The sequence below is a fragment of the Geospiza fortis genome, unplaced genomic scaffold (genome assembly GCF_000277835.1).
Source record: "Geospiza fortis unplaced genomic scaffold, GeoFor_1.0 scaffold70, whole genome shotgun sequence".
Classification (NCBI taxonomy): Eukaryota; Metazoa; Chordata; class Aves; order Passeriformes; family Thraupidae; genus Geospiza; species Geospiza fortis.
The window spans coordinates 2,361,524-2,386,617 of NW_005054317.1; the positions used below are offsets into that span (position 1 = coordinate 2,361,524).

Genomic DNA, 25,094 nt, shown 5'->3' on the forward strand with positions numbered 1-25,094 from the left:
GGTTGGTGATGGGAGAGGTGATCCGTGTGAAATTGCCCGAGCCCCGGCTGGGTGCGGGGAAAGGGACCCGAGAGCCGGGTCAGCGCAATGCCCGCTGCTCTCCTTGCTGGGAACGTGTCCCTAGGAGCAGGACAGTGTCCCTAGGAGCAGGACAGTGTTCTGAGCAAATCTCCTTTTTCAGGACATACCTAACTCCACCTTCCTCCCCCGCTCCAGGTTTCTGTACCTGGGAAAGCTGAAGCGGTTCCTCTCAAACCAAACAGGTAAAACTACTTGTATCGTAGGAATTTTGCTAAAGGCCTCAGTTGAAAGCAAGCATGCAAATTTTAGCAAATTACAACGCCAAAAAAGGTGGAGTTTAGATACAGGCCATACATTTCTTTTCCTCAGGAAATTTAATGGTTCAAAGCAGGGGTGTTAGGTGAGGAGGTTGTATTAGCAGGAAGGAATGCAGTCAGCTTTAGGGCATACAGATGTGTGGGCCTGTGTGTGTACATGTGTATGTATATAAATACACTTCTATTATGTATAAAATTATATATAGAATATACTCAGCAGTCAAGTTTCTTTAACGTGATGTTAAGCACTAAAAACAGGCATCCTGTAAGACTTAGCTGTGACCCTCTATTTGTGTCTGCCTATTTTTCCCTCAGCCAATTATTAGTTCAAAATGGAGAATGTGTTTTTTTCATACTTATTTTAAAACTAAAAACCCTTCTTTTCTCACCCCTCCCCCCAGCTCTTGTACTTTTTTCCCCTTCTCACTGGATGTTACATGCTCTATACTTGGTTTCCACACTGAACTCTCAGGATCCCTTGGCATTTAGCTAAAGTAAACACACCCATTTTAGCTTGACTGGGAGTTTGTAGTGCATAATAACATTCAATGACTAATGATTCAAAGATAATCCTGAGGTTGAGCAGTCTGGCCTCTCAGTGAAAGTTTGGTCTTCACAGGAAAAAGAAACCACCCCAGAAATACAAGTACAAATCCTTAGACTGTATATCTGGCTCTGACTGAATTTTGTCCTGTGTGCTTGAAATGCTGCAGATATGTTAATTTCTGTTTTGTTTTCTATTTTATTTATAAAGTACAGAACTCACAGGTTGCCATGTTTATGTTGCTTGTGTTTGGATTGCTACTGCAAGAAATCCTGGCTAATTCCCAAGCTGGAAATCCTACTGAATCCCCAAACATTCAGGAAGAGCCATTCTACAACTACAAAGCCATCAACTTGCCAGATGAGCACATCCCCTACTTTCTGCACAATAACCAGCATGTTGCTGACATCTGTAAGCAGGATCCTCTTTGCCCATATAAAGTAAGTTTGCTTTTTTTCCTGTTTGTTTGTTCAAATGTCCTGTTGGGGTGGTTTGTTGCAGCAGTTAAAGATGGTGGTTAATTGGTCTCCTTGCCAATTAGTCAGGGAAAGGATTTGTCTTAAAACCTATAAAAGACAAGAGTAACATTGATGTGCATGTGTGTCCACTTTGGAGCCTCTGCTGTGCATGAGGAATCTGGGTGTTGTTTCTCAAACTCTGTTTGAAAACAGACCAAACCAAAAGCCTTTTATGCAAGATTTATGAGCAAGATGTCATTTAAAAGCTGACGACTTACTTAAGTCATTTCCCACTTTCCTGTTGCAAAACCTGATTCAGTCATTCTGTGTTGCAGAAACACTTGAAGAAACTAAAATCCTGCTGGGGTTATGAGAAATCTTGCAGATCAGAGAACAGGTTCAGTTACCCAGTGTGTGATTATGTTGAAACTGGGTGGTAAGTTTAATTTGAAATGTCTACTGTACATTATGGTAAAAAAATAGTGTAGTGCTCACTTTGATATAGCAGTGAAGCAAGCATTATTGTAATATTTAAAGTGTGATATATATAATGTGTGTATTTATGCATAATGAGCCTTTCAACATTATTTAAAAAATTTAACTTTTTAAGGAAGAAAATACTGCTAGAAATGCTTCCTGCCAGAATGTTTTCATTATTCTGATGTAGCCTTGAATTCAGAGTCCTAAAATAGCTGTATTTCCTTTCTTAGCTTTAAAAACAGAGGAAAAAATGTAGAAAAAAATGTGTACCCTTTTAGGGGAGAATAGCTTTAAATTAAATTGTCATTGATGTTTTCACTTACATGCAGCTGATAAGTGCTTCCTGTTTTGGCATCTTAAATGCCAATAAAATAACTGTCTGGTTCCTCTGTTCCACTTTCAGTGGAAAAATGTGATCTGTTGAAGTTATTACTAGAATTGAGCAACAGAACCTTGATTTGTTTCCTCTTTCCTTCACACACCAGGGCAAGTGACATTGAGACAGCCCAGCAGATATTCTGGAAACAAGCAGACTTTGGGTATGTTCAAGAGAGGCTCAGTGAAGTGAAAACCCATTGCAAGCCTGCAGCAACAGTAGGTATTTCTGACAGATCTGATGCTTCGCACTTGTTTTCAAAAATAATTTTTGTTGTTGACAGGATTCTGCTTGTTCTTAACAGGGGGATTCATCTCTGACCTGCTCCCAGTACCTTCAGCATTGCAGAGCAACAAACCTGTACATCGATTTACGAGCTGTGAAGAGAAACCACGACAGGTCTCTGATTTGCCTGGGTTATAGCAAAAATGAGATGGCAGGGAAAAGGATTTGAGAATTGGTTTAACAAAGCTGGATTGCTTGTTGCTAGGGCTTTTACTTTTTTCACTTTTTACTGCCAGCAGTTTCAGTGCTGATCAGAGGCTTGTTGCTGAAGCCCTGTAAAGGTTTGCCCCTCTTCATTGCTGGCTGCTGCTGGTGGTGTAAAAACCCCAAGTTCTCACTTTTATGGAATAATGATGGGTGATGGAAATCCTCCCTGGTGGAAGAAAGACCTTTCTGTGTCTTCAGTCATGTCCTTCCTTGATCAGATGATGTGCAAAATACAATTGCTTTTGTCAGAGGAACCAAGACATTTCCTGTGCCCTTATAGCAGATCCAGGAGCTGCATTTTTAGATACTGAGTGACTGAGGAGAGATCTGAACCTGGATCTTCCACATCTCAAGTTAAAAAGCTACATATTGGAAACTGGATGAAAAAACCATGCCAGTGGTGCTGGCATGACCCTCTGACTTGTCTTTGAAGTCAGTGTCTTGGTCTGGTTCATGACTGAGACTGATCTTACCCTTCAGAATGGGTTTTGCCATCATCACAGCCTGCCCTGAAAGCTAATTTAGACAGTGCTTTTAGCTGGCAACGTATTTTCAGGAAGTTTGTTCCTACATCTCACTCTTCATATGTCATGTAAGATCCTTGGGTAGCAAAGTGGGTTGTGAATCTGAGGTAAATTTTAGTAAGAAATTGTTAGAAACAAACAAGAACTCCAACCAGTGATTGTCCTGTCATAACAGTGAAGCATCACTGTCATGAAACAAAATTTGATTAAATTACTCATGTGGGTATGTGAAAATGTGTAAATAATTCTTAATAACATTCTGGGTGGATTAGTGCTGCTTTCTAAGATGATGCCTACACCTTCAAGGACACCACTATGGTTATTTGAGGTTGTGAGAAATTCTTGATTTAGACTGAGGAAAATACTCAAGGTTTAAATACATGTGAAGTGCCTTGCTGAACTGAGACTAAGTAGCACTGGCTTGAGTGTGTAATTGAGATTGCAGGGCACTCTTGCAGAAAAGCTGATAGACTTTTTCTAATTTGCTTTAGATTCAAAGAAGACTTTTTCCAGAAGGGAGAAATTGGTGGTCACTGTACCCTTGATGTTCAAGCATTTCTGGCTGAAGGTCAACGCAAGAGCCCTCTGCAGTCTTGGTAAGAATCTCTTGTCAGGGCTGCTTCCAAGTTTATTTGCTAATTATTTTTTATTTTTGTCATTGGCATTACCAGCTGTGTGTAGGGGATTTCATACTGAGGAAAGACTTGCTCCTTTTGGGGTCAGTTTGAGAGCTGACATTAGAAACCTCTGGCAATTACATCTCTGCAGACAGTCTGAGCCACACCGTGTGTAATTGTGTCCTGCCTCACTTGCAGCAGCAAAAGATGTGAAAACACCTTGCAATTGGAAGTTGTAGCCTTCAGGTGTTTTCTGGGCCAGGTGCTGGTGCTGTGCCTGATCTGGGTGTGGAAGGGGAGATTGTTTTCTGCTGAGATGCCCAAGGCTGGCCCTTGTGTGTGGGTTCCCCTCCCCTTGGTGAGGGTGATGTGGATGTGCTGGGGCTCCTCTCCCCTTGGTGAGGGTGATGTGGATGTGCTGGGGTTCCCACAGCCCTTGGTGAGGATGATGTGGATGTGCTGGGGTTCCCACAGCCCTTGGTGAGGGTGATGTGGATGTGCTGGGGTTCCCACAGCCCTTGGTGAGGGTGATGTGGATGTGCTGGGGTTCCCAGGGAGCCTGGCTGGGAGTGTGAGGTGGGCTGAGTCCACAGGCTGAGTAGGAGGTGCAGAGCATCACAGTTTGCATGTTAGCACTTCAAAGCTGAACCTTGCCAGTTAATTGATGAAGGAACTGGAGCCATTAAGGTCCCTATAATAATTCATTCTTATGCTTTGCTTTTATTTTCTTTTTCTTCCCCCATTTTTCATTGATGTTTAATTTAAGTCAAGAACTGCTGCAGAGGAGGAAGACTTTTCTCCTCTACCTGCTATTGTCATCACAGCTGCTCATCCTTGTTTAGATGCAGGAACAATAAATACTGCCTCTACATTCATTATTCCAACCAAAGCATGGAAATCTCACTGAAGTGTCTCTGGCAAGGCAGATCAAGTTGGGTGAAGCCACAGATCCAGGTTCTGAGGCTCTTTGTTACATCCCTGCTGCCTTGATTTGGAGATCAAAGGTGCTGCTCACTCCTGAGATCAAAGGCAGTGTTTAACCTCTAGAAGCCCTGAAGAACATTCCATTATAATTTCAAATAATTTTAATTGTCAGACTCCATCAGTTTTCAGCAGTCCTGTTAACTGAAATGGACTGGAAGGACAGTTGCTAAATCTGAGACATAGGAAGTACATTGGTTTAAGTGTGTTGATGTCAAAGCATATTCTGTGTGATTGAATCTTTCTAGGTTTGCAGAACTCCAGACATTCACTGCATTAGACTTCAGGCCTCTAGAAGATGGGAAGTGTGACATTGTTATTGAAAAGCCAACATACTTCATGAAATTAGATGCAGGTAATTGGTATCTTTATTTTTTTTTTTTTGTTTCTCCTCTGTTTCATGGGCATTTTTGTGCACCAAGAATAGACAAGAGAGGACCTGAGGGATGACCTGGGCTTTGGCTGGTGTGAAAGTGCAGGTTTGTCCTGTGGTCTCAGAGCTTCCCTCAGCCCCACTAAAGCAGAACCAGAGCTGTCCTAAGGCCACTTCCCATGTTTCCCTGTGCCTGACTGGGCTGTGTTAAAGCAGGAGATCATTTCACATCCTTCAGAAAGCAGCTGCAGACTCTAAAGAGAAATAGCACATGAAGCTCATCTTATTCTTTCTTTTGGCCACTCTTCTAACTCTGGTTTTTTTTTTTTTTTTAAACCCACATTTTACCTCAGATTTCTTTCCTTCATTCCTTCCTTTTAGACATTCTTTTTTAGGATTCTTCTGACTCCTTGAATCCTCCTAATACAGATGTCCTGTATTAGGAGGATCCAAGGAGTCAGAAGCAGAGGAAGCTAATATAAAATGCAGGATGCTAACCAGGAAAAATGCATAAACCAATAAAAGTGGAGCAAGTAATGCAGTGTTTTGCTAACAATTCTTTCTTTTCCAGGTGTTAATATGTACCATCACTTCTGTGATTTTGTCAATCTTTACATTACCCAGCATATCAATAATTCCTTCAGTACTGATGTCAACATAGTCATGTGGGACACTGTAAGTCTGCTCTGCTTTTAACATGTTTGTGATGGGTTGTATTTCTGCTTTATAGAGGCTATGAAGGGTTTGGTAGCCAATCCTCAGCTCTCTTGTGGCCACAGCCATGTGGCACTGATAAATTTCTGGATCCTTTTAATGTAGGTGCATTAGAGAATAGTTAGAGAACAGATTTCCTATGATAAACCATGTGCTGTTGGAATGCTCATCTTTGCTAGCACATAGTTATGCCTTTTTTTTTGGTGTGGCCTCAAAAATAATCTGATCAGTATTTCTGATCTGTAGAATTTGAAGTTTTAACTGGTTTTTTGTGGGTTTTTTCTCTTGGAATATTGAAGTAGATTTGCTCAAATGTTTGTTCTATATTTAAAAAAAATGCAGTCTTGCATGTTTGTAAATCAGTAATGTGCAGCCTCTAGCAAAGAAAACAGCTAAATGAAATCCTTATATATATTAAAACAGAGTTTAATATTTAATTTCTTTAAGTAGCCTTCTTGCAGTTACTTCCCTCAGTCACCTCTCACATTGCCATGATAACATAAAACAAGTTTTTAAGTGGGGCTGTTTCTGCTGTACTGCTGAGTTGAAACCATTACTGTGTTTGAGTATTATTTGTTTTATTGGACAATATTTAAGTTGTGTAGGAGGGTATTAAACTAAACAAAAAACAACGGGGCAATTTGTAATATGCCAGATAAAGTGCATAATTAGGTCCAGAAATAACAGTTCTTGAATATGTCACTGTCCCACACCTGTTTTGTGATCATAAATTGCTGAGTTTTCTCTCTGAGCATTTAGTGCTAGGACAACTAAACTTCAATAGAGAACTGCAAATATCCCCTGCTTGCTGTTTAATGAGAAACCTGTTTGGCTAGAAGAAACTATTTTTTCCCTATCTCTATTGTATTTTAAAGCTAAAATCAGTGCCATCTGTCAGATGAGTGAGCTCTCTAGGTGTTGCACAGGACCTGTTAATCCGGCTCTGATGGTTTTCTGAAAAGATCAGGTGTCAGACAGCATTGCAAATTACTTTGAAAAGCAACTCTTTGTCTTATATGGCAGAATCAAATAACTCTTTCAGATGTACCATTCAAAGCAGTGACACACTATTATCAATTTAAATGAGCATCACCTACTCAGGCAGCTGGAGATCATTGCTATGTAAAACCAGGTGATGGCACCAGTCAACTGCTGATGAACTGTCTGTGCTCATCAAAAGGTGGACTTGAGCTTATTATTCATTCTCTCTTTTTTTTTTTTACTTGATGTAATTAGATTTGGCCATACTTCCTACCTACTGTTCTTGTTAAAGAGCAATGCCCTTAGTAGGTTAAACAAAGCAGAAAATGAGTAGGAATTCCACTGGGTGTTGGTGTGCAGATCACTGTGAATGCAGGGAAGAAATGTTTATAAAGCATTTTTAAGGAGAGCAGAGAGGGTTAGAAAGTGGTGCTTTCATCAGTTCTCCACTTCTAATCTGGGAGAGCAGTTCTTGTAATACATGGCCAGAAGGGAGTCTGGATTGTAAGATTTATTAATGCCTAATGGCAGAGCATGAGGAAGGCCTCTTGAACCAAAGGAAATCTGGTGCCCTTTAGATTCTTTTACATCTCACCAGATATCTCTTCTCTCCTGCTATCATTTGTAGTCCTAGTTTCAAATTTCATATTTAGAATGTTTCTACACAACTTTCCAAGCAGCCTGAGCTAGCCCCAGAGCTGAAAAGAAGCTTTAGTGAGAACCTGCACCAGGGCCACTGAGGGCACATTTAATTGCATTCCAAGAGCCAGAGGTGGTGACTCGGCCCTGGGATGGGCAGCAAAGGTGACAGATGGAAGGCAGGAGCCCCTGCTGATGGCTCTTTAAAAGCTCCCCACAGAATGAAAGTTTTTTAGTGCTCTGTACAGAAACCCCCAGGTGTTTGTTCCATCAAATCAGATTGTTGCCTTCAGTTTGTCATACATGTGCCACATGCAAGTGACAATCCCAAAACAGGCAAATGCAAAACAAGCTTGTTGTGACTTGTTACCTCAACTTCAGTGCTGCACTTGAGTTCCCAGGTGGTTTTTGTTTGGGTTTTTTTTTTTTTTTTTTAAATCTCAGGAGTTGAGATTCAGGCCTCCTACCATCCCTGTGTTTGTGTTACCTCAAATTTAACTTGTGTTCTGTTGTCTCTGGGAAAAGTAATTCTCACTCCTAACTCAGAAATTATAATCTGCTACTGAAGAAATTGTCTAGTTTGCTACTTTGTAGAAGTTTTTATTAAAAATTAACCACCTGGGAGGTAATTTGAGTTACCTGCCAGTGCAAACACAGAGTTTGGTGCTGTGTAATGTCTGTGTTCTGTGCTAGGCTGCCTTGGGTCCTGTGGTGGTGTTGCACATATTAACTGTATTAAAACTCATATACAGGGCCTGTAAATCATGAAGAGAGGTTCCAATGTGCATTTTTGTAGTTGTTGTACCCTTGGTTTTTCTGCTTTCCTCCTAGAGTTCATATGGCTACGGTGACCTGTTCAGTGAGACATGGAAGGCGTTTACTGACTATGAAATAATTCACTTGAAAACTTTTGACTCTAAAAGGGTATGGAATTCTCTATTTTGTTTTAATTCATGGTCACTAGGGAGCAAATATGACAATTTCTCAAGCTTCTTGCAGTAATGGGTGCTCCAGAGGAAAGCATTAATACTTTACCATTCATGTTTAATTTGAGTCATATGAGTATTCTACCTTAGAAATAAGAGACAGAACTGTAACTTGATTCTGTGATGTGTCTATCCTTTATATAGATGGACCTAACTTTTGTGTCCTCAGAGGTGGTATTTATGAATGGGTTTTGCTTCTGCAGGACTCTCATTTGAAGTTAAGGGTTTTCAAATGGTCTTTCTGTGCTGTTTCTTTCCCCTTGTAACTCTTGGCAATCCTGCTGCTTATAATTAAAAAAAAAAAAAATTACACCAAAAAAATTTGCATCTATTTAGAGCTCATTTCAGCCTCCTCAATCTAATCTAAACTCCCTAACTGGTTTCCCTCTCTTTAGTCCATGTTTGTTCTGCCTGGGGGCGTTTTCATCACCTCTTCCCACACTTGCTGTCCTAGAGGAGAGCTCCTTTGGGATCTTTGTTCTGTTCCTTGGCACAGCCGAGGAAGCCGGGCTGTCCTTGGCAGGAGCAGTAATTGCTGCCTCGTTAGGAGCAGGGCTGGCAGGGAATGGGCTGGGGAGGAGCAGTGGGGTGTAACTCCTCGTGATCCCCTTCCAGGTGTGCTTTAAGGAAGCCGTGTTCTCTCTGCTGCCTCGGATGCGCTATGGATTGTTCTATAACACCCCTCTGGTGAGTGCCTTTATCCATCCATCCATCCATCCACCCATCCATCCATCCATCCATCCATCCATCCCCACCTGGAGAGCAGAATCTGAGCTGGGCAATCCCTCCAATGTGATGAAATACACTGCAGTGAAGGTTCCAACTCCAAACAGGAATGATCTTCCCTAAAGATTGGGATTTTAAAGTTATTCCAGCTGGTTGTGTGCAGTCTCCTGTGTCACAGCTCATGAGGTGCAAATTTTCCCCTTTAATGGGTGGGCACTGTGAACTAACTGGTATTTTTGCAGAGCACAAGAGCTTAAACACAGTCAGAGTTCCCTGAGGGTATTAGCTCTCACACTCAGGCTCTAGCACTAGAGCTATATTTCCTTCTAAATGAAAGTGCCACTTGTGCTGCAGTGAATAGCACAGTGCATGATACTGGGCTTTTGTTCCACAAGATTGTTAAAAACCTGATCACAGAGCTCAGTTTTCTGAGTGAAATAACCCAGCATATTAACAGTTCCTTTTTAAATTTCAGATCTCTGGCTGTCACGGCACGGGGCTGTTCAGAGCCTTTTCTCAGCATGTGCTACACAGATTAAATATCACCCAGGAAGGACCCAAGGTGTGACAACTGCATAAAGCAGCTGCAGGATGGAGCTGGTGGTTCTTGCCAGAGAACAGCAGTAGCAAACTGAACCCAGTGGGGAGTGGGGGTGTACCTGTGTACTTTTTGTCCTTTCCTGAGATGTTTAGGGCTTGGGTTTTCCCTGTTAAGGCCTTCAGAGAACATTTGTGTATGTTTGTGGAAGTTGCCCTTATGTCTTATTTCTGTAAGACAGATTTTAGAGCATTCTCCTTCCAACCTTAGGGTCTCATCCCTGTGTCCATTCTCTGTGCTGGAGCCCTTTGTGTCCTTCCTAGCTGAGTCAGACACGAGTTCCATGTGGCAGCAGTGGGGATCCCGCAGAGCAGAGCAGAGCTTGCCCTTTAGCAACCCCCTTGGACACTGCTGAGCTGGGATCAGAGCTGGAAACAGAGGAACCTGCTCCTTCCATGCTTGCCCAGCACCATCTGGCTGCTCTGGGCTTCTCTGCTGCTCACACTGATGGTTTCTGCACTTTGCCTTGGTGGCCAGGGCAGCTCTGGGCTAGTTGAAGTGTCTGCTGGAGAGAGGCCCACAAATTATTGCTGAGGGGCACATTCAGAGCTCTGCACAGGCATTTGGTTATGCTTCTCCTGCTGACACTAATGGGAGCCATGCAGTTAAATCTCTTTATTTCACTTGGAGCGCTCGCTCCTGTGAGTCCAATTAATTAAAAGAGGTAAAAGGAGGAGCTGTTATAGGAGTAAAATATTTTTTTTCCCAAGGAACTTGTGCACAAGCCATCCAGAAAGCTGCTTTCAAAAATTGCCAGATAATGTGTAATACAAAGGCTCTTTTGTACTGAATAAAAGAAATCTTTGAGAAACTATTTAGTTCTTGGTTAATAATCCAAATTTCACAAAGTTTTTGATGCTTTGAATCTGTCAGAAAATACGATGTGCATTTTAAGGTGGTTACATCATTTATTACATGTGGAAGGAGCATATTTAGTTGCTCAAATAATTGCCAGAAGTAATAATGGAAGAGTTTGGGATTGTTTTTCTTGTGAGGGCTGTCTCTTAGCTAATACACCGCTGCTTCTTTCTTTTTAGGATGGGAAAATTCGAGTCACCATCCTCGCCCGCAGCACAGATTACCGGAAAATATTAAACCAGAATGAGGTGTGGTCCTTTGTATCTTTAAAAAATATTTATTAGAAGTTAAATTTTGCTTATTGGGTTGATGTTTTTTTTCAGGTACAGCCAAGACATCTATTTTCTGGCAAATCTTGGTCAAATATGTCCAATGTTTATATTAATTTGTTCTGAAATGTCTTCTAGGCAGTCTCCATTTCTGTACCCCAGACACTGACCCTTGCTGCCCTTTCTAAATATCCAGTGGAAGACCACAAATGTAATACTAAAAGTATTTCCTCTGAGCAAACAGACACTGCAGATCTTCTGATAAAATGCAATTATTTCACTTTCAAATTATTCCTTTTATTTATAGCATCTCCAGTGTTGAAGTCTAACAAAACCCTTTGTAATGCCTGCAGATTGAAAAGCACAAGCCTTTGTTTGTGCACTCAGAACATAATGAATTTTCATATTGATTTATGTTTTTGAATCATGCAACTTATGGACTTGTGTAAAAGCTTCTTTCATGGTAAAATGATGTTATTTAATGTTTTAGTACCTGCTTTCATTCTTTACTGTTAGAGCCTGACAAAAATGAATTTGGATTATCATCCCCACCTTATGTAGGGAGAAACTGAGGCTGGTGTGATGCAGCAGCTCAGTGGCAGAGCAGACAGAGCAAAGGATTTGTGCTTTTTCTGCTGGGCTGTCCTCAGTTGATGCCTCCACTGCTGCTCATGGTTTCTGATGTTCTGGTAAAATGGCAAAGACAGCAGTTGGTTTTATCTTCACCAGGTCAGGAGTGCAAGGGAGCAATTAACTGAAGGAGGACACCAAATCCTTGTCTTTTTATTATTCTCCCCAGCTTGTGAATGCTTTGAAAACAGTGTCAACGCTGGAGGTCAAGGTGGTGGACTACAAGTACAAGTGAGTTGGTGGAGGAGGCTCCTGCTGCCTGTGGCTGCTGCCAGCTGTGTCTGTCCCCAGGGCTAACCTGGCAAAATCCCAAGACTGGGAAGGAAAAATGCTTTTGGGTGAGGTGGTGGAGCACAGCCATCCCATAATGCACTAGTTAGGGCTAGTAGGCTCAGGTTAAAGCTGAATGAACGAGGCTGGAAATCCCTTTTGTTCCCTCTCCCAAGGCCAGCTGTGTTCCCATCACCTTTTTGCATTTTACTCTGCAATAACTGTGTGAGCAGGGGTTTCTCTTCTATGATGTCAGTGTCTTATTTTATATGAGCCTTAGCTTGGTAATCAATAATAACTCTGATTATTTGCTGCTCTGGTGGCCCCTGAGGACACCACCTGAGGTGAGTTTGTGGTGCCAGGTGTAGCAGGCACTGTGCCTGGAAGAAATGGACTGAAGGAGAAGTGCCCAAACAATGAATGCCTGTCCCAGATGGCAGCAGCTCCACCTGGAGCTGTCCTGAATCATGCAGGAAGAGTGAGAAACAAGCAGCACTGAGACATTCTCACCAAACAGAGACAGTGGGAGAGTGTTCATTTGTGTATTTTACATTACCCCGAGTGCAGTTCAGAAAGAGGTGTTTTATGCTGGGTTTTTAGGTTTTGTTTGGGGTATTTTGTTGTGAGTTTTGGTTTTTTTTTTTTAAGTGATGCATTTTTTAAAAGGCAAGTAGAAAGAAAAACCCTTAAGCTTACAAAACCTTTAAGTTGACCAAAGTATTTTTGAAACAAATTCTTGTGAAGTTTTGAAACCTGCCTGCATTTCTTTTACTTCCATTCTGAGTTACTGCTGGCTGCAGCACTTGTGATCCTTAGTATTGTTCCTTATAAAATCAGTTCTCTCTTCCAGTATTCCCTTTTAGCCAATTTTGTGCTCTCCCCGTGTTCTGCTGGGGTGGATAGAGCTGCCACATCATCTTTTCTTTTTTTTTTTTTAACCACTTTTATTGTGTTGTCTGCAGGGAGCTTGAATTTTCGGAGCAATTGAGAATTACCCACAACTCTGATATTTTCATTGGGATACATGGAGCTGGCCTGACCCACCTGCTCTTTCTGCCAGACTGGGCTGTTGTCTTTGAGCTGTAAGTCTGTCTGTCCTTCCCTTGCACACACAACTGCTCCTGTTTGTTGCTGTGTGTTAATGAAGCCTCTCCCTTCCTGGTATTTGACTATCAGTGTTTGTCTTGCAGCCTTGTTTAGATTTCATATTTGGCAGCCTCTTCTCCTGGGGATCAAAACAGAGAAAGCTTTCATTATAAAATACAGCGTAATTATATCATACAGGCTTAGCCTGTGATTTCTTAATCTTCCATGGCATAAATATAATGGGAAAATGGCAAACAGTGAGAAAACCTCATTGCTCAGGCTCTGCCTGGTCAGTCTGAGATCTAAGGATGTTTTAGTGGTGAACTGATTATGTGCATGTCCCAGGCTATTATTGATATGAATTGATTATGTGCTAGCACCCCCAAGGAGGTTTTCATTATTCTCCTTTTTCTGCTCAGGACATGAGCACCAGCTTTCTGGCCAAGGTCAGTTTTGTGTTGTTGTGTTTTGCCTACATTTCTCTTTTAAATGCTTCCTTTTAAAACATATTTTGTCACAAAGTAGGGGTGTCAGCAGACACTCCAATCTACAGAACAAAGCAGAAATCCAGGATGCTTCTTAGAAGGGCTCTGAATTCTCCATCCTGGGAAATTCTGCTGTGGGAAGGCTGCAGATCCGGTGTTTTGCAGCATAGGCTTGGCTCAAAAATGTTTTGTCCAGTCCCCAAATAAGCTCAGAAACTCAGGAGTTGTTTTTCTCTTGTCCAAGAGCTGCTGCAGCTGGACAGGGACATGTCTGACATGCAGATGTGCCTCAAGCTGCCTCCAAGGCCACATCTGGAGAGCAGAAGGCAGCCCTGGCTGTTGTTTCTGAATTTGTCCGTGGTTTTGGTGCCTTCAACTGGACAACAGACATTTCAATTTTTTCCTGTTTCACCCTGGTAGCTTCAGCATAACCTCTGTAGGTAAATAAGTTTTTTTCTGCCTGTCCCTAGATACAATTGTGAAGATGAACGTTGTTACCTGGATTTGGCAAGGCTGAGGGGCATTCATTACATCACCTGGAGGAAAAGGAATAAAGTATTCCCTCAGGATCAGGTAATGGTGGCCACAGTGGAAGGGTGACTTCACAGCTATCCTGCTTTACCTACCTGTATTCTGGTATTTGAAATATGATATTCATTCTTTAGGCCAAATTAACTTCCCTGGTCAGATTAAGAAATCATTTGATATTAATGGTTGAGGGAAGAAGAGAAATGAAATTAATTGGCCATGAACCATTCATAGCATGGCTGTTATGCGGTTCCTTTGCTGATTCTTTTGCTTCAGAGCAGATCAGTGGATCAGAAATAATAAATTAAAATGGCAGATCCTCGATTTTTTTCTTGCTTTTTTGAATGGAAGATGTATTGATCTTTTCTGTCTAAAAGTCCTCATCTTGTTTTTCTAGGGACACCACCCAACACTGGGAGAACATCCAAAATTTACAAACTACTCCTTTGATGTGGAAGAATTTATGTATTTGGTGCTTCTGGCTGCAAATCATGTTTCACAGCATTCAAAGTGGCCATTTAGGGTAAAACATGATGAATTCTAAATTAGACTTCTGTTTGAAATATTGTTTTTAATTAATCACAGAATGGCCTGGGTTGGAAGGGATTTTAAAGCCCATCTCATTCCATCCCCTGCCATGGGCAGGGACACCTTCCACTGTCCCAGGCTGCTCCAAGCCCTGTCCAGCCTGGCCTTGGGCACTGCCAGGGATCCAGGGGCAGCCACAGCTTCTCTGGACACCCTGTGCCAGGGTCTCACCACCCTCACAGCAAAGGATTTATCCCTTGTATCCAATCTAAACCCACTCCCTGTCAGTTTGAAGCCATTTCCCCCTGTCCTGTCTCTACATGCCCATAAAAAAAAATAAATTTCCCCGTGTGAGGGAAAGAACCCATTGTTCATTGTCAGACAACTTCTTAGCATCATACCTCTACTTTATAATTCCTTTCTAATCTGGGAGGTTTTGATATGTAAAAGCTATTTTTCAGACTATTTCTGGTTTTTTGCACTGTATTTCTACATTCCAGATTCTGAAATGCTCTTTATACCAAGATATGTCCACCCATTTCATGTAAGGTTTTCTGGGGTAGGTCCAGGGTCAGCAGACACTGCAAGCTTCTGCTTTAAATTTAGGAACATTTTAACATTAGAGAGCACAGTCTTATGATTTTGCATTTAAATATAAACTTTGACTCTTGTCCCTGTAGTTATAAATGCTTCAATGCAAGAGGTCTGCACAGTAGGCTCAGTCAGTTCTCTGTCTCAGAGCAGGTAAATATTTTCCTAAGTGAGTACTTAAAAGTTCAGGTGATCTGGGTATTTCCTACTTTTTCACAAAAACCAGCACTCTGCACTGGAAAACTTGAGCAAATTGGAATAAAACTTGATTTTTTTGAGGATTCTAAAGGGAATGGCCTTCTAGTTTTTTTAACAACAAATGATAAAATGTGTAGAGTGTCTTTCAGCTGCAGCTGAAAGGAGAGGAACTGATGAGGAACCTTGTTCTTGGAGTCACTAAAAGCCTAATTTTTAATATTCTTGTTTCCTCAAAATGTTGAAGAGTTAATCCAGAAAACTTTTTAAATGAAATCTTTCCAAAGCCAGTAGCACAGTTCACTGTTTTCAGTGAAGGGAATATTAAACCAAAGCTGAGTTCTTTTTGAGATTCCCCCTGGAGCTGAGATGTTCTAGAGGGGAAAATAGCAGTTCTTTTGTCTTAAGTGGGGCCAGAAGGATGTCTAGAAGAATTGAGTTCAGTGAGATAAAACCCTAGAGTTCTGTGTTAAACTGTGGATTTCTGGGGAATGTATCCCCATGCTGGACTTGCAGTTCATTCACACATTTCAGGTGGCTCGGGCAGGCACACATTTGTATGGAAAAGCAGGAGAGTTCTGGTAAATACAAACATTTCAGTGCTCTAATGGTAGATGGTATTGACTTCCCTTCCCCAGCAATTTCACAGAGTGTGGGTGCATTTACTGCCCTGTCTGTGCTGCTAGGGATGAGTTACTGTAAGCACAATTTTCACATGGATCTCTCAGACCTGAATCGGTGCATGGGGAAGCTGGGTAGAGCTGAGACCTTCATGTATTTTGTGTATGTGGTGCAATTCTTCCTGGAGAGTGTTGTTTTACTGAGGGGAAAAAACTGTTTCACTTTAAAGGACCATAGAAGCAAAATTGCACTTCTTAATATGAGGTGGGGGGGAAAAAAATCCCTTGAGCAATACCATCTCCTGTATTTGTATGTGTCTGTTGGGGTTTTTACCTTGTGGGATTTGTGTAAAACTTAAGCCAGTAAAATGTCTGTGTTTGAATGAAACCAAGTCAAAGGAAAGATGACATTTAATGATGAACTGTGCACATAATTTTTTTAATAAAAAGCTTTTTAAATTAAAAAAAAAAAAGTGTAAAATTTCTGGTAGTTTGCCAGGTTTTAGAGGCAATTGTTTTAAATACTATTAATTGTATGGAGCCACATGTCTCTGCTTTCTCCTGCCATGACAAGCTGATGTTCTGGGGTCCAAAGTGACATTCAGGTCTATTTACTTAAGAATCATTGAGAGGTGATGGTGCCATCCTGCACTGCTGGCTTTAGTGCTGGGCATTTGAAGATTGGTTTGTGAAAATCTTTGTATATCTTTAACTTCCTGTGGTGCAGGTGATGCTGCTGAAGGCAGTGGGTGAGTGCTGGAGTCTGCACAGGAGCAGCTAATGAGGAGCTGCTCTTTCAAGTCATCACTAAAACAAATGGTTGAACATATGTGTGGAGGAGAGGCTGCAGGGACTTCATCCAAGGGCAAAATATCCTGCCAGCATTCACCAGTTTCAGCAAATTTGAGTGCAGGGTCAACAGTTGATGGCCAACATGTTATTCAGCCTTTATGGTTTAATATTGCCAGGATGAAAAGACTGTTTGTGTTGATTAACTTTTCAAATAGCACAAAATTTTCTTGGCAGCAGAAGGAGGGTTGGTTGGATTTTTGGGTTTTGCCAATAAATCCTGAGGGAGCTTGGACAACAGCAGAAATCTGGATTGTGGCTTGAAGAGCATCTGGACCATCTTGGGTCTGTCTGGAAGTTGGAATTTGAGGGAATCCATGAGACTTCAGGTAGGATATAGCTCTGGGTTAAGTTTTCCTAACAGACCATGGGACTCTTGTTCCTTGCTGCTTCTGGGTTTTTTTTTTAATTTTTTTTTTTTTGGTCTCTCCAGTTTACCTAAGTTTAGAGTCTAAGGGGCAGCTTGGCATCAGTGTGATGAATTCAGTTTTGGGACTTTGTGTAATGTTGCAAGTCCTGGATGCTTTTGGGATTGCCTGTGTTTCCTGTACAATGTAAACCAAGAGCTGGATTTGGAATAAAAGATAATTTATGGATGCATGTAGTTTCTTTCCTTTTTACTTTAGAATTTGTCAGATGTAATTTCAGTTTCTTTCTTTGGAGAGTTCTGTGGAAGTTCACCAGTGGGTAAGTGTGAGAAATGGCTTGTGATGGGGAGGTGGCAAGTCAGCATTATTAATCTTAAAGGGTCTGATTATAAATATTAAGGCAATACATTTTTAAAAGCCATTAAGTAATAATGGAATTGTTTAATTCTTGCTGTTAATCTTACCAGTACCATTAATGAGATAGCTCAGGCTTTAGCATATCTCTTAATCCTAAATTTTTTTTTAAGGAGAAAAATTGAAGAAAATGTTCTCCTTGAGAGCTTCTTGTGCTCAGAAGGGTAAAATGTTTGACTTCAACACTGAATAATTGTTTCAATTTGCCTTAAGTTGAGCTCTTACTTCCCCTCCTCTGAACACACGTTTCTCATGGATTGGGCTTTTTGCCTGAAATAAATGCACTGCCATAGAATCCCCTCTGGCTTTGGCTCTGACATGCCCACAGAAGGCTGGGGTTTGTTGCTCAGCCTTGAACTCTCCTCATTCTTCCATTTCAGGTCCTCACCTCAGGCCTGGGTGTGAGGGTGCTACTGATGCCTTAGGATTTCAGCTTTGGTATTTTTCAAATCCTGTACTGCATTAGTGTATAACTCTGAACTCCATATAGAGTGTTAACTGCTGTCTTCAAATTTTGGTCAGATGAAACAATCCCTCTAGGCCTGAAACTCAAGGACACCCAAAAGTGAATTGGGGAGGAGTAAACTGGGGAGTAAAATATGTAAATGGACCAAACTAATAATTGTCTGAAGAACCATCCATCTTGGCTGTAGCCCCTCTTGGAGGCTTTGGACTGCCCAAGGTGCAGCTATTGAAGGCCTTTAGTAATTACCTGCTTTTATTCCCTTAATCTTGTCTGGCCTCTGCTCCAGGGTGCCACTTGTCTCAGGTTGCAAATGCAAGGTGTGGCTGGGGGTGTGTGTTGGTGTGTGCTCTATTATCTATTGTCTGTTAGAGGTGGGGCAGTTATCTGCTGCTAATGGGACACCTGTAAAAACCAGGTGGGCCACTTTTTAAAATCTCTCCCACACCCACTCCTCCCTCCAGGAGATCTCTTCTGTTAATGGACCAGTGAGTGTCCCTGCATGGCTGATCCAATTCCAGCATCCCATGGGGAGATGCTCCGCCCAGGGGAGGTGCCAAGCATTCCTACCTGGATACAATCTGAGGTTTGGAACAGTTTAACAGCCTTATCCCACTGCATTCCCAGAGGGAGCCCAGGCCCATCTCCAGCACTCCTGGGGCTGCAGAGGAAAACTCCCCCCTTGTGCAGGATCCCTGCTCCAGCAGCAGCACAGCTGGCACTGCAGAAGGGCTGAGCCCCCATGGGATGGGGCTGTGCCACCCCCTGACACACAGGGGGCCAGGATGTATTCTGACTCTGGCAGAGGTTTTTTTGTTGCTGTTTGTGCTATTACATTTGTATTTTTAATTTTCCTAGTAAAAAACTGTTATTTCTATTCCCATATCTTTGCCTAAGAGCCCCTTAATGGCAAAATGATAATAATATTATAATAATGAATTATAGTAATTAAAATTATAGTAATTTGGAGGGAGGGGGTTTACGTTTTACATTTCAAGAGAGGCTCCTGCCTTCCTTAGCAGACACCTGGCTTTTCAGACCAAGAGACCACCCCAAGCCCTGCTCAGAAGGGTCAGGTCCCTCCTGAGTCAGTGCCAGGGCTCAGCCCAGCCCAGCTGCCTCACCCAAACCCTGCAGTTTGAACTGTGCCAACTGCACAGCTGAAAGCAGCATTCTGTGTTTGAGGCGAGAGAGAGGATGAGAGAGGAACAAGTGTAAGGTTTCAGATGGGTAAAACAGGCAGAGAGTCATTCTCAAGCTTGGAGCTCAGGAGCCTTCTGGGAATGTGGTTATAAATCAAGCGAAATGTGTGGAAACCTTGTTGGGACAGAGCCAAAAATAATGGGGAGTGAAAATATTCATGTCACAAACTGCAGGGGGGTGCAGGAGGGGGAAAGGAAAGGTCCTGAACTCCCTTGAATCTGAGCCAGGAGAGGGGAGCAGCATCCCTGACCAGGGGGGCTGTGGGGAGAAGGGACAGGGCTGGAAAACTGGGTGGTGACCTGGGATTTGTGCTGGAGAGATGAAGGAAAGGGCAGGGGAGGATGGAAGAGGATGTTGCCAGGCTTGGGTAGAGCTGACAGCACATCCACAAGTGTAATTTTTTACTGGCTGCTGTCCTCTCTTGGAACACTGAAATATTTTTTATAATATGAAAATATAATATAGCTAAAGTACAAAAATAACCTTTGTATATAAATATAATATAATGAATAATATATAAATATATATGATATGACATTAAGTATTTGTTGTTACCATTATCTTTTGGATAGGTTAATAAAGCTCGAATAACAAATTATCTTTTAATTTCTTTTATGTTTTCTTGATTTCCCTTCCCTTTCCAATCATTCCATGGCAAATCAAAAAGGAGGAGAAGTAGAAAAAAGAAAGTAAATTGCACTATTACTGAGAAAAAATTTGTTTTGAATATGTATAACTTCTACAGTGGCATTGTTCTTTTGACTTGGGTTTTTTTTTCAAATCAGACCTTGTTTTGGCCTTTAGAAAAGTACTTATTAATGTAGTACACAAAGTGCAGAGATCTTTTGAGTAGCGGGTGAGAAATCAATTGTCTGGAGCTCAGCTCCCCCATCACCTGGGAACAAAAGAGTGTCAGAAATGTTAATTTTGGTTGCCAGGTGTTTGAGGGTTGGGTTTGCTGAAAACTGAACAAAAGATGACGTTCAACCAGGATTTTAAAAGAGAAAGTTGAGAATGCATCAGTTATTTTCCAGATCGAGCTGATAATAAAGTCGAGGTTGGATAGAAACAGTCTCAGTGAAGAAAACATGCAGAAAAACCCCGAAATTTTACCAATTCAGTCATCACTGGTAAAGCTGATGGAGATGGAGAAAAGCTGATATAGCTGATCACTGATGGAGAAAAGGAGGCTCAGGGGGAACCTTCTGGTTCTGCACAGCTCCCTGACACGAGGGTCAGGCTCTGCTCCCAGGGAACAGGAGCAGAGGGAACAGCTTTAAGTTGTGCCAGTGGAGGGTTAGAATGGATATTAGGGAAAATTTCTTCACCAAAAGTTGTCAGATGTTGGAAGGGGCTGTTCAGGGAAGTGATGGAGTCCCCATCCCTGGGGGCTGGACAGACACACAGGTGAGGCACAAGGGCTCGGTTGTGGTCCTGGCAATGCTGGGGTACAGGCTGGACTCGATGTAAAAGCTCTTTTCTGGCTTGCAGACTGCACAGTTCCGCGCTGATCATCCCCATTTCAAAGCTGAAATCTGCTGGCTCTGCCCATATTCTCCCTGGCACTGCTGGGGCTGTGTTGGTGTCTCGGTGCTTGCGCAAGGTCACCCTGGCCCCAGAGCCAGGCTGGCAGGGGACAGCCTCACCTCGGGGGTCCCTGCAGGCTGGAAATGCCCCTTGCCTTGCAGGGACACCCTGTCCCAGTGCATTCTTATTCCCAGGTAGGGCAGGAGAGCTTTCTGCACCTATTGTAGCAGAGTGCAGTAGGTGTCACTAGAGCCCTTCCCAACGCTCAAAGGGAATCTCATTTCACATGCAGAACCTGCTCACCGACGACAAAGCAACTGATCCTGCAGTCATGGTTTTGTTTTTCCTCCTTCCTGTTTGTAGAAGCAAAAAATTAATCCATGGGGATTTTAGCTTTTAGCCTAGGATGATTCAGATTCCATAATATTGGGGTATTTTTCTTCAGTTTTTCTTTTCTTTAGTTGGTGTCGGAAAATTATTTTCTGGTAATCTTTTGTAACAAAATCCTGCTCCATGTTTTGTTCCAAAACCACTTTGTGGCAGACTGTCACCTTTTAGTAATTAATGCAATTCCTGTTTTGCTGCAAAGTCTTGATTTTCACTCATGCAGCACATCACCCAGCCGTGCAATATATCCTGCACCTTCCAGTGCCTAATCACTTCCCCAGTGCAGTTCCCTAGGAAGGGTGGTTGTGTGCACATGCACCTGGTGTCATGGAAATATGGGCCACAGACACTTGAAAAATAGTGGCAAAATAGTGAAAAATGATGGAGTAGTTATTCTGTTTATTTTTAAAAAGCAGCCACCACGAAGACAGTTGTTTTTAAAGAAAAATATTTGAGCTTTGCAGATTGCCCCCTTTCCAGATTTATCCCCCAGCTGGTCACTAAAGATGGGATTGGTTGACTTTTCTTTGCAGCTCTGGGAAGCTTTGAGCTGACAGAGGGCTCTGGCTGCCCAGGAAGGGCTGTGGTGTCCAGCATTATCCCTTTGCCTTGGCTAAAGCCAGGGGAGATGATTTGTCTGCCTGACATCTGATCCACAGCTTTCAGCAGCTGAGCAACATAAAAACGAGCTGTGAACGTTAATGCAGGGTAGGAATTGTTTGTGTTGCCTTGCAAGAAGGGTGGAAAGCAGGTGAGGTTTATAACATGATGGAAGCACTGAAACAAGGCTGATGTGATGCAAGCTGTCCCTCGTCAGCTTTGGGGGCTGAGTCATATGTGAGGAAACACCTAAACTCTCATTTTGCTTTCACTGATGCACTGCTGGGTTAATGGTTGAACTCAATGATGTAAAAGGTCCTTTCTAACCTGAAGAACTCCATGCTGACTAACACCAGTTCAGAACTGTCTGCTGGGCAGATCCTGTGGGAAGGCTGCCATGGACAACGAAGGTCAGTAAATGACTGTACAATTCATCATCTCTCAGCCATTCTCCATAGATCTGTGTCAGGTGAGGATCATGGACAGACCCTGAACGTGCAGTGAAGTGCGGGCAGCTCTGCCTGTTTGGCATTTGATTTGTTGTGCATCTTGCAGGTAATTAAAATCCTCATCATGTTCACGTGTCAGGTGTAGGAACCTGGCCCTTGGGACAGGCAGGAGGGGACTGTGAGGGACAGGGAGGGCCGGCTGTGCTGCTCAGGAAGGGACTGAGGGGGCTGTGAGGCATAGGGAGGGCTGGCTGTGCTGCTCAGGGCTCTGGGAGGAGCCTGGCACAGTGAGAGGGCAGTGGTGACCACGGTGGCCATCACTCATTACCCATCCAGGGCTGTGCACAGCAGTCAGCACCAGGGGTGTGTTGTGAGCTGACAGCTCCCAATTGTTTCCTCACCAATTACTGCACCCAGGCCTCGGTAGCACAATGAAATGTGCCTCCTACCCATCACTTCATCTCTGTCACACTGCCTGGGTGTTCTTAGTTTGTTATGACTGGGAGAACTTCAGCGGCGTCAGAAAAATAAGCAAGCCTGTCTCTGGTGTGAAAGGCTTAAAGACAGCGTGGATGCTGTTAAATGGAAATGCCTCAGTCCAGATGAAAATGTACATGGAAAGAAAACCTCACAGACCAGCTGAGCCCGCTCAGCTCTGTCTCCATTTGGGACCCAGTGGGGGATGAAAAGAGTGGTTTCTTTTGCTTGACATCTTTATACTTAGTAAAGTATTCAGCCTTTCTTATAATTTATTCATTGTGGTCTAGCATAGTCTAAAATATCAGCCCTTCCCTCTCTGTCCTTTTACATAGGCATTTTTGATGCCTCTTAATTCATTATTTAAGTAGCCTGCGTTCTGCTTTACAAAACACCCTCCTCCCTGGTACCTTCATGCTATCAGTTATTTGTGGATCCCTGTCAGCAGCTTTCCAGCAGGGAAAGGGAAGGGGCAGGGTGAGATGCTGATCCCCCAGCCCTCATCTCCTGCACCTGTCACTGTCACATTTTCTGGAAAAATCCCTTCACTCAGGGTTTTGCTGCTGGGAAGCTGAGAAGCCTCAGAGAAAAAAGGGAAACAATAATTATCTGATTTGCTTCTCCTGTGTTTTGCTGCTATGGAATGTGGTTGGAGATTGTTTATCCAACTGGTGCGTACTTCATGGGTTTCATGTGAATTGTTTTGACTCAATGGCCAATCACAGCCAAGCTGTGTCAAGACTCTGGAAGGAGTCACGAGTTTTCATTATTATTTTCTAGCCTTCTGTAAGCATCCTTTCTCTATTCTTTAGTATAGTTCAGTGTAGTATTCTTAAATTAATTATAATATCATAAAATAATAAATTAGCCTTCTAAGAACCTAGAGTCAGATTCATCATTCCTTCCTTAGTCTGGGAGCCCTGCAAATACAAGAGAACCTATCCCAGCTCCCCTGCCTGGGGAGGAGCAGGGAGAGGGGCTGGGCAGTGAAAGGAGCAGAGCAGCCAGAGCTGGAGTGCTGCAGCTCCAGCAAAGCCCGAGGATGTGCTGAAGTGATGCCCCATGTGCTGTTTTGAGACCTCAGAGTTCCCCTGGAAGGGAAAGTGCCTCAGTGGCACTTTAGGGAGGGTTCCACCACTTTTGGTATGGTGGACCCCCTGCTCCTGCTGGTGCCTGGCGTTCCCCTCCTGGGACTCTTTGAAAATCCATTTGTGCAGCACATCCCACCCTGCAGAAGTGTCTGGTGAGAGCCAGGGGACCCCTTGGATGGAGGTGCACCTGGAGTGCCAAGTATTCCCTGTCTTGTCACTAATTACAAAGTTGGATAGCTGTCAACAGGAACATTTGCAGCTGAAAAACGAGTCTGTGCATTGTGAGGTGTGAGAGAGGCTTCGATTGGAATTCTTGCAGCAATCTGTTTGCTCCCTGGGCGCGGCATTTGAAACGCTGCCAAATGTGTGATCCCCCAGATGCAGCTGAAAAACGAGTCTGTGCATTGTGAGGTGTGAGAGAGGCTTCGATTGGAATTCTTGCAGCAATCTGTTTGCTCCCTCGTGGGTAATGCTTGCACCCTGCCAAATGTGTGATCCCCCAGATTCCTTGGGTAATGCCTGCATCCTGCCAAATGTGTGATCCCCCAGATTCCTTGGGTAATGCCTGCACGCTGCCAAATGTGTGATCCCCCAAATTCCTTGGGTAATGCCTGCATGCTGCCAAATGTGTGATCCCCCAGATTCCTTGGGTAATGCCTGCATGCTGCCAAATGTGTGATCCCCCAGATTCCTTGGGTAATGCCTGCACCCTGCCAAATGTGTGATCCCCCAGATTCCTTGGGTAATGCCTGCATCCTGCCAAATGTGTGATCCCCCCGATGCCTTGGGTAATGCCTGCATGCTGCCAAATGTGTGATCCCCCAGATTCCTTGGGTAATGCTTGCATCCTGCCAAATGTGTGATCCCCCAGATTCCTTGGGTAATGCCTGCATCCTGCCAAATGTGTGATCCCCCCAAATTCCTTGGGCAACTGCCTGCATCCTGCCAAATGTGTCACCCCCAGATTCCTTGGGTAATGCCTGCATCCCAAATGGAGGCTCCAGAAGGTGTCGTGTTCCTGGCACTTCCCCGAGCAAAAGAAAACTGGGTAGATAGTTCAGTTCAGAGTATTACAACACTCCCTTAAGAAAAAAGAAATAAAGGTTAAGTAAATTGAGAGGAACAAAGATGTTCCAAACCTCCTTCTTATGGCCTTGGTTGCAAAAATGCCCATGGAATTATCTATTCCATGTTTTTAGCATTCCAGCCAAAGAAAAAGTTGGGAAAATTTGACCTGTTAGTGCATGCTTCAAAGAAAACACTTTCAAATTCTGTGTGATAAATCAAGATTTACTTACTTAATAGCCACAATGTTTTCTTTTTTGAGTCAGGAACTCAGGAGAGAGTCCAGGACTAAAAAAACAGAACTGACGGCTTTC

At 42.9% G+C, this 25,094-nt stretch overlaps 1 protein-coding gene across 2 annotated transcripts; it reads left to right on the forward strand.

Annotated features, from left to right (window-relative positions):
• The first annotated feature begins 190 nt into the window (after positions 1-190).
• EOGT (EGF domain specific O-linked N-acetylglucosamine transferase) lies at positions 191-16,360 on the forward strand. 2 transcript variants are annotated; one of them, XM_005420181.2, is made up of 16 exons: positions 191-263; positions 1,098-1,322; positions 1,676-1,776; positions 2,306-2,414; positions 2,501-2,595; positions 3,704-3,808; positions 5,059-5,165; positions 5,755-5,858; positions 8,349-8,441; positions 9,119-9,190; positions 9,705-9,791; positions 10,865-10,933; positions 11,754-11,815; positions 12,817-12,936; positions 13,896-13,998; positions 14,351-16,360. In XM_005420181.2, exons 2-16 carry the CDS (start codon positions 1,113-1,115, stop codon positions 14,495-14,497), a joined length of 1,584 nt encoding a protein of 527 aa, XP_005420238.1. In that variant the 5' UTR covers positions 191-263; positions 1,098-1,112; the 3' UTR covers positions 14,498-16,360. The 2 variants fall into 2 exon arrangements, with proteins under 2 accessions (XP_005420238.1, XP_030912276.1); XM_031056416.1 differs by having other exon boundaries at positions 199-263; positions 1,093-1,322.
• The last annotated feature ends 8,734 nt before the right edge of the window (positions 16,361-25,094 follow it).

What these genes read in the sequence shown, in the direction of transcription:
- EOGT (XM_005420181.2), top strand. Translation starts at nt 1,113, where the DNA reads ATGTTTATGTTGCTTGTGTTTGGATTGCTACTGCAAGAAATCCTGGCT. An exon ending in AAACTTTTGACTCTAAAAGG is followed by an intron (nt 8,442 to 9,118) that starts GTATGGAATTCT and finishes ATCCCCTTCCAG; the next exon opens with GTGTGCTTTAAGGAAGCCGT. An exon ending in AAGTATTCCCTCAGGATCAG is followed by an intron (nt 13,999 to 14,350) that starts GTAATGGTGGCC and finishes TTGTTTTTCTAG; the next exon opens with GGACACCACCCAACACTGGG.